The following is a 9,218-nucleotide window of genomic DNA, read 5'->3' as shown; positions in this document are numbered from 1 at the left end:
TCCAGAATTTTCACTTGTGACATCAGCAGATTCTCAGAATAACATTTTCTTGGAATCAGGCTTCCAGCAGCTGTTGGCAGGGTGTGAAGTGAGGAGCAGTTATTGCCTTGCCGTTGAGGGAAGCTGTTTGTTTCTATGATTCATAAATGAAGATTTGTTGTCTTCTCCGTGAAAGGCAAAGGGCCCATTAATACCATTTGCCACCTTAGGCACCATGAGGAGAAGGAAGTCTCATAGCTGGCAGGTCCTGAAGGTGGAAGAGGTAAGACAGCTACCAGTTCTGGGAGGTTTTCTTCTCTGTGTAGCTTTGGAGCCTATCCTGGCACTGGCTCTGGAGACCAGTGGGAGGGAATTATTAAACAGATTTAAAGGAGCAGGCATCAAGGAAGAAGGAGCCGGTGTGGGGGGAGGCAGCAGATGGGTGATGTCACCCTGTATCTCTTGGACTCACAGCCTGGCTGCTTGGCTTTAGATGCCCAAACCTACCAGTCGTGTGACCTTAGACACATAACTGGGTCTGCAGTACTGCTTTTCTCCTTTGTAAAGAGCAATGATGTTAGCTTCTACAAGAATTCACTGCTGAGGATAATGACCCGATGATAGTAAATTATACTCAGGAAGCATTAACATTGGTAATGAAGTACTTTGAGATTTTCTTCTATTTTTGAGGTTATGTTATAATTCTGTCATTTCTCCCTTCGCTTTCCCCCCTCTAAGCCCTCCCACATGGCTCTCCTTGCACTCTTTCAAATTCATGGCCACTTTTCTCATTATTGTTGTTACATGCATATCTATGTATATACATAAATATCTCTAAATACAACTTGTTCAATCTGTATAATGTTACATATATATTTCACAGCTAGCCATTTGGTATTAGATAAACAATTGGCGTGCTTCCCTGAATGTCTTAGTTAGGGTTTCTATTGCTATGAAAAGACATCACAACCACAGCAACTCTTATAAAGGAAAACGGTTTCAGTGGTTCAGTCCCCTATGATCATAGCAAGGAGTATGGCAGCATGCAGGTAGACATGGTACTGGAGGAATAGCTGAGAGTCCTACATCCTGCAGGCAACAGGAAATGGACTGTGACTCTGGAAGTAGTTTGAGCACAGGAGAACGCAAAGCCTAACCCCACAGTGACACACTTCCTCCAACAAGCTCACACCTCCTAATAGTATCACTGCCTATGAGCTCCTGGGGGACAGTTACATTCAAGCTAGCACACTGGGAAGACTGCCTCTCCTGTCCTCAGCATCCTTAGTCGTCTGTAGTTCTTTGTGTCGGGCTGAAGCCTTGTGGACTCTCCTCTGTCCACTTTACCATATGTATTAGTGTTGTCCTTGTGCAGCTCATGTTTAGGCAGCCGGATTGGTCGGACTTTATGGGTATAGCTTCTCATTATTAAGAGACACAGCAAACTCTCTGACCTGCACATGCACAAAACCCCAAAATGTCAATATGGCAGCAAAACATTGGTTGGCAAATTTAATGAGCAATCATTAGACATAGCTTTTCTTTTCTTTCTTTGTTTCTTTTGTTTGTTTGTTTGTTTTTGGAGACAGGGTTTTTCTTTGCAGCCCTGGCTGTCCTGGAATTTGCTCTGTAGATCAGGTTGGCCTTGAAGTCTGAGATCCACCTGCCTCTACTTCCTGAGTGCTAGGATTAAAGGTGTGTGCTACCACCACCTGGCTTAGACATAGCTTTTCAAATTTTATATTTGAAAATTTTCATAATTTAAAAAATGCTGACTAAGCCGGACAGTGGTGGTGCACACCTTTAATCCCAGCACTCGGGAGGCAGAGGCACATGGATCTCTGTGAGTTCGAGACCAGCCTGGTCTACAAGAGCAAGTTCCAGGACAAGGTCTTTTGGGCAAAAATCGTGGTGTCAGAAGTTGGGAATATGGCTCAAGTGGTAGTCTTTAGCTAGCATAGGCAAGGTCCTACATTTAATCAACCAATAAACAGGAAAATAAGTACCACGCTAATAAATAAACAAAATAAGAAATGGTGTCTGTAGGCCTGCATTCCTTTTGCAAGGCTCCAGAGAACCAATCCAAAGGTCTTGGATACCTCTGCTTCTAGAGCCACACACATTTCTTTGCTTGTGACATTTTCCCCATGTTCAAAACTAGCAGCGTTGGATCCTTTTGACCATTTTCTCTTCAAAGCCATCCGACTCCACAGTACTTGTATATCTTCTCACTGAACATGCTCCAGTGCACACACACACACAGTTCTTGTATTTTTTATTTTATTTTTTATTTTTATTTTTATTTTTATTTTTTTGTTTTTCGAGACAGGGTTTCTCTGTGGCTTTGGAGGCTGTCCTGGAACTTGCTCTTGTAGACCAAGCTGGTCTCGAACTCACAGAGATCTGCCTGCTTCTGCCTCCCGAGTGCTGGGATTAAAGGTGTGCGCCACCAACACCCGGCTCAGTTCTTGTATTCTTTATTTTCTCCACAAAAAAATAAAAACCAGCCAGGTGGTGGTGGTACTCTCCTTTAATCCCAGCACTCACGAGGCAGAGGCAGGCGGATCTCTGTGCATTTGAGACCAGCCTGGTCTACAAGATCTAGTTCCAGGACAGCCTCCAAAGCCACAGAGAAACCCTGTCTTGGAAAACCAAACCAACCAAACAAAAAAAGCCATTAGTGCACTGTGAATGTTTAACAATTGGCTCCTGGTGAGGAGATTGCTCTCAGTGTCTTCCCCCAAACCAGGTCAGTTTAAAGCTACCAACAAAATTTCAACTGGTTTTCAAACTTCTGAGAGATTGGAGTAGTTCCTGAGCGGTAGAGCTCATGCCTAGCATGCCCCAGGCCCTAACTTAATCCCCAGCACCCCAGCACCCCAGCACCCCAGCACCCCAGCACCCCAGCCCCCATCCCCAAAGCAAAACTTCTGACTGTGTAGAACCACTGTTCCAGCACATGACTGCCTTTCACCCCCATTGTATTCTGCCCTGTTTAGAGCTGCCCAACCTGAGGGCAGACGGCTTTCATTGACCTGGTTCACTGTGATTCCACAGGGGCTGTACCAGCTCACCATGGACATAATAATGATGATTCGAGTATGTAAGATGTTCCGCCAAGGCCTCAGGGGCTTCCGGGAGTATCAGATCACCGAGCCTATCCAACGGAAGCACCCTGTCTTCTCCTTCTGGGATGTAAGTCACTCTGTTCAGCCAGGCTTCTGGGATTTAATGGGTGTACCACATCTCCCAGTCCTCGCTCAAAGCCAGCTGTGGGAGAAGATAAGGGAAAGCAGATGGGTGAAATCCAACCACTGCCTCCTTTCATCCCAGCCTGGCATTGGAGAGGTGATATCATCACGCAAGTGGGGTGCCAAAGACTGAACCCTGAATTAGATATCCGTTCATGACCTGGTGACAGGCAGTGCTGGCTAAGGCAGTCCCCTGGTGCAGGACAGTAGCAGGGCCCACTGCCCTGGGTTTAGGGCAGAACAGAGAGTAGGGAGAAAAGGGGGGGGTTCCTGTCCACATTCCCCTTCCTTGTGGAAGTCGAGGTCAGTGGTGTACTGCTCACACACATCCCTCAGGTGGAATGAAACACCAGGGATGAGGGAGGCTTGGTATTCTTTCCAACTATAATCACAGGGCTGGAGAGATGGCTTAGTGGTTAAGAGCACTGACTGCTCTTCTAGAGGATCCAGGTTCAATTCTCAGCAACCACATAGCAGCTCACACCTGTCTGTAATTCCCGTTCCAGGGATCTGATACCCCACCCCACCCCAGACATGCATGCAGGAAAAACACCAATGCACATAAAAAATAAAGTTCCAACGTAGTCACAAGAGCCTGAAGGAATTGGGGCCACAACAGAAGCAGGATTTTTCTGAGTGTTTTAAGGTATGTACACTCTCTTTTCCAAAGGAAGGGGACATTTTTCAGGGCCCCATTTGCCACGCTGACCTCATTTTCAAGATAAAGAAGGTCCCAGCTTAAAATATCTCAATAGTAAATCATGAGCTCTTTTTGTCACCACAGTGCTCAGTCAGAGTGGCCTCCAGTAGAGGAGAAACCTTGTGATGGCAACTAGAGGGGTCATGTGGCTGTTGACTGAATAGCTGGGCTGGAATACCGGGCTAGATGGGGAGAGCTAGAGGCTAGTTTCCCATGGAGTATGTGACTATGTGACTGTATTTCTGAGCCTCTCTCTCTTCCTTTGTGAACTTCCCCAAGGAGCACCACTGAGAAATGAAGAGGGATGGGGTAAAGGCAGGGTTGTGTAAACTTTTCCTGGGGAGATTCAAACAAATATCTACCTCCTCCAGATAGGGTGCCAACAACAAAGCAAAGCACGGATTCCACACACCAGTAACTTGGTGAACCACTGATTTTATTTAAGCTTGTGTTTAGACGCTCGAGAGAGGAGTTACATAGGAGCACAGGTCACCTCTAAACAGCCACATCACTGAAAAGCCTCACCCCAGTATGGATGACAACCCTCTCAAAGCTGGATAGAGATACCCTCCACAAACTCTTTGCTCTAGCACCCTGGAGAGTGCATGCAGGTGGAACAGACCTGAGGGAAGGGGTGAGGTGCTGCTGAAATTATCAGGTGAGGGTCTAATGTCCCTCCCCACCCCGCTGGGACCCCGAAGGCTATCTGAGGGTCTCTGGTGAGTAGCGACAGCTGCTTTCATGGAGGTGGAAATGGCTGTCATGCCAGGAGGACAGCATTTCACAGCAGGCAAGGAACCCAAGTGAACTCTAGGGAACCATTTGAGGTGTTGTCTGGAGAATGGGTCCCTAGGTTTGGCCACCTTTCCTCTGTGTTTCCTCTTCCTGTGTGTTTTCTCCCCTCTGCACCCCTCCTTTGTCAGGCATGAGACTGGATTGGGTTAGCCTGTATCCCCCCATTCCCCCCCTCACCCGCTTTTTTGTTGTTGTTGTTGTTTTGTTTTTCAAGACAGGGTTTCTTAGTGGAGCCCTGTCCCTGGAACTCACTCTATAGACCAGGCTGGCCTTAAACTTACGGAGCTCTGCCTACCTCTGCCTCCCAAGTGCTGGGATCAAAGATGTTGGTCACCACCATCCAGCTGGCCACTTACTTTCTATGTGGCCGCCTCTTAGGCAAGTTCTTCCAGTATGGGACTCGATACAACCAGTTTTGTCCTACTGACTAAACAGAGCTACAGAAGGAAGATGTGCTGCGTTTGAGTTACTATAGAACTGAACAAAGCTTGACCTCACCTGCCCCTCCTTTTGCCCATTTTCCCCATTGCATGCTGTCCGTTCTGTTTCCCTCATTTCCCTCTTCCTTTACTCCCTTACTCTTGTTTTTCCCTTCTGTCATTTCCTTCTCTACCCTGTCCTTCCCTAGGGCTGAGTAAGGGGTTTGGGGACAGAGGTGATAAAGGGCCAGCTGGTTGGAGGTTTCCCATGGTTTACTATCACAGTGGCCCAGTAGACAGGGTTTTCGAAGCAGAACTCCAGGGGCAGGTTTACTGATTTTCTGTTCTCTGCCTCCATTCTTTCAGAAAAGGAAGCAATGCCGGATCTCGTTTGATACCACGGAGTTTGCTGCAGAGGAGGTGTGTGGGCGCAGACTTCTCCCTGTGTGTGGGTCGGGGTGGGTCTGGAGATGTGTGGGGGTTGGGGTGGATCTGGAGATGTGTGTGGGTCAGGGTGATCTGGAGGTGTGTGTGGGTCGGGGTGGATCTGGAGGTGTGTGGGGGTCGGGGTGGATCTGGAGGTGTGTGGGGGTCGGGGTGGGTCTGGAGGTGTGTGGGGGTCTTAGAGGTGTGTGGGGGTCGGGGTGGGTCTGGAGGTGTGTGGGGGTCGGGGTGGGTCTGGAGGTGTGTGGGCGTGTGCTTTTCCCCTGGTGGGAGTTGGGGTGGGTCTGCTTTTCTGTCTGTTTCAGGCTGGAAGAAGCATGCACCAAGCTGGTTTTAGTTCAGGCTCTGCCAGTCCTCGTGCCACTTAGAAGTAGCCATTCCATCTCTGATGACAACAATCCTGTCCCCTGTCCCTGGTTTACCATTGTTTAACTGAGGCCCTCCTTAGTTAAACAATGGTAAACTCCTCAATCTGGGGGAGTTTTGGATTTGGACTTACAAGAAATCAGCAGAAAGCAAAATGGAGGATGTGATGGGCCCAGCCAGAGGAGAACAAAACCCGGTAGTGGGAAACTCCGTGTTCTGTTGGTGAATTCTGGTTTAGTCCTGAGCTCTCTGAGGATGCTGACATACATGTCCCCTCCTGTGTTGGATGTCCTTCAAGTATAGTTATGCTCTGACAAGAGAAGGGTATTATGTCTGTGTGGGTCTTTGGGCTATGTGATGTGGTCTTTTGGCTCAAGCATCGTTACCTTCTGCTCTTTTTCTAATTCTTCTTCTTCTTCTTCTTCTTCTTCTTCTTCTTCTTCTTCTTCTTCTTTTTCTTCTTCTTCTTCGAGACAGGGTTTCTCTGTGTAGCCCTGGCTATCCTGAAACTCACTTTATAGACCAGGCTGGCCTCAAACTTATAGAGCCTCCTGGGATTAAAGGCAGGGCCATCACACCCAGCTCCTTCCTCTCTTCTAACCACCAAATCCTGGATATTAAATTTTCATTTACTATCCAATTTTAAATGTAAAGGAACCAGTCACATTCTCACTGGTTCAGACTGGACTTGGTCCAGGTCTGTAGTAGTCATTTGGGCTCTTCTCTGAGGACAGAGGGAGAACAGAACTTTATAACTAGTTACTAATGCCACATGTACCCATCCCATGTCCCACTCCCACTCATTTGGAGGTATAGGTCCTGTTACTTGGTTCTCCTGGACACAGTCTGATTTCTCATGCCACCTCATTGTTGAAGCATTGTAAGGAAATCTTCTAAAGCCTGCATTTCTTCAGTTTTTCAGATGAGCCAATGCCTGACACTAGGCATAGAAGGGTTACCAAAATTTTGCCCTGATTCACTCAGGAAACTGGGGGGGGGGCTCTGTAAACACTACAGAATTCTAGAACTGAGGGACACTCTGTGCATAGTAGACAAGAGAAGGAAGAGGCTTCAGAAGGAATGTCCACAGTGGCTGGTGTGGCCTATAGTGACAGTCCAATGGGTCAGGTCTCACTGGTCCCTACACAGAAGAACATGTTACTGAGACAAGCAGCTGTCCCCCAGTTTCAGTATGCTTGTGCTGGGGACCATGAGGTCCTGGAGCAAGGATAGCCCATATCCTGCCTTGGCAGGGGGCAGAGCTGCTTATTTTTTGAATTTCTGCACCAATGGGAGCGGTTCTTGGGCTGGGTGAAGATGTAGTGAGATGCTCGCTTTGATAGTTGGCACACAACCCTCAGTCTATGTTAGCCACTGCTGTGTGTAGAACAGGCAAGCATACAAGTGAGTATATGGAGAGTTACCAGCTAAAATCCTCTGGCCATGTCTCCCCAGGGTCATCTTCCTCCACGGGCCATTTATATCACACAGAAGAAGCCATCCTGGAGGACAGAACAGGAGATCCAGTCCCTCTGCAATGTTCTTCAGGTTCTAGATTGCTACCGAAACTACGCAGAGACTCTACAGCTGCTCCTGGCCAAGGTCATGCGCTTTGAAAGGTCAGTGAGAGGCTCACAGCCCCTGGCTCCTAGGCTGGCGTGGGACTAGTCAGGAGGACAAGGCAGGTCACCTGTGTGCTCACTGGTGCGGGCAGAAGCATAGCCTAGTCACTCTTTGAGAGTCCTCCGATTACAGTCATGGAATCCGAAATGATCTGACAGGAGTTGCTGAACTGATCTAGTCCAACTCACACACTTTCCAGATGCAGAAACGAGGGTCAAAGAGGGCGAACACTCATCCTAGTCACTGTGTCTTAGTCCATTTTCTGTGACTAATACTGCCGGAGTTGGGCTAGTTTTAAAGGAAAGAGACTTAGCCTGTGGTCTGGGTCACATCTGATGATGCCCTTCTTGCTGGAAGAGCCCCAAGCATCATATGGCAAAGCACAAATAATAACAACCCAGAAACAGATATTGGGGTTCAAGCTGCAGATCAGAAAAGCAAGGCAGCTGGCCACTGGAGAGTTCTTACCTCTGCCAAAGCTCAGACCAAAGGGGCGATCCATCGAACCTCAGATTGCTCCCAACAGCACTGTTGCTCCGACTCACTGAGACTACAACGAGCTTCTGTCTCCTCCCACCTTATAGTCCTCTCTCTTCCCAGCCATATCACTCCTTTCTCCACCTCCTAGTGCTGGAATTAGAGGTATGAGTTCTGTTTCTCCTTTAGACCAATTCATTCTCATGTAGCCCAGGGTGGCCTTGAACTCACAGAAATCCATTTGCCTCTGTCTCCTGAATGCTGGGATTAAAAGTGTGTACCACCACTGCCTGGCCTCTATGGCTGTGGCTAGCTTTGCACTCTGATCTTCAGACACGCTTTATTAGATCATAAACAAAATATCACTACAATATGGTGAAAGTCAGGGAGCCTTTGGTCTTTCTTCTTAAGAAGCTACCAGTATTTGATGGTGAGGGTTCCCCCTGCTTATTTAGTCCAATTTTTTTCCCCTTGGTGCTGGAGATTGAACACAAAGTCTTACACATGTTAAGAACATGTGCCCCCATTAAGCTATGCCATTGGCCTAGTTTTGTCTAATCCTAATATTTTTTGTTGTTGTTGTTGTTGTTTTTTGTTTTTTTTTTCCAAGACAGAGTTTCTCTGTGGCTTTGGAGGCTGTCCTGGAACTAGCTCTTGTAGACCAGGCTGGTCTCCAACTCACAGAGATCCACCTGTCTCTGCCTCCCAAGTACTGGGATTAAAGGCATGTGCCACCAATGCCCGGCATAATCCTAATGATCTTCTAAGGGCTGGGATTAAGTTTCTACTCTTACTACCTTACAATGCTCAAACTCCAATTAGAGTTTTCAAGGGACAAACTATATTCAAATCAAGTGTGCACACACATGCTCGTGCAGGCACACACACACACACACACACACACACACACACACACACACAGAGTAAATAAATGAATAAATATAATGACAACATAAAGTGAAGGATGACCAAGGCATGTGGTAGTGCACACCTTTGATCCCAGCATTCAGTTGGCAGAGTCAGGCAGATCTCTGTGAGTTCAAGGCCACCTTGGTCTATAGACCCAGTTCTAGGACAACCAAGGCTACACAGAGAAACCCTGTCTTGAAAAAACAAAAAACCAAAACAAAACAAAAAGAATGACCAAGAGAGACATTCTCTGAC

At 47.4% G+C, this 9,218-nt stretch overlaps 1 protein-coding gene across 1 annotated transcript in view; it reads left to right on the top strand.

Moving 5' to 3' along the window:
• Window positions 1–214: 214 nt before the first annotated feature.
• Window positions 215–9,218, top strand: part of Cnbd2 (cyclic nucleotide binding domain containing 2) — a 43,754-nt gene continuing 34,750 nt past the window's right edge. Inside the window, exons 1-4 of the mRNA XM_027421318.2 lie at window positions 215–262; window positions 3,037–3,174; window positions 5,511–5,564; window positions 7,410–7,573. Coding sequence (XP_027277119.1) covers window positions 215–262; window positions 3,037–3,174; window positions 5,511–5,564; window positions 7,410–7,573 — 404 coding nt within the window. The remainder of the gene's footprint in view (window positions 263–3,036; window positions 3,175–5,510; window positions 5,565–7,409; window positions 7,574–9,218) is intronic.

The sequence above is a fragment of the Cricetulus griseus genome, chromosome 6 (assembly GCF_003668045.3).
Source record: "Cricetulus griseus strain 17A/GY chromosome 6, alternate assembly CriGri-PICRH-1.0, whole genome shotgun sequence".
Classification (NCBI taxonomy): Eukaryota; Metazoa; Chordata; class Mammalia; order Rodentia; family Cricetidae; genus Cricetulus; species Cricetulus griseus.
The sequence above is the reverse complement of the archived record's forward strand: the minus strand, read 5'-3'. Positions and strand labels throughout refer to the sequence as shown.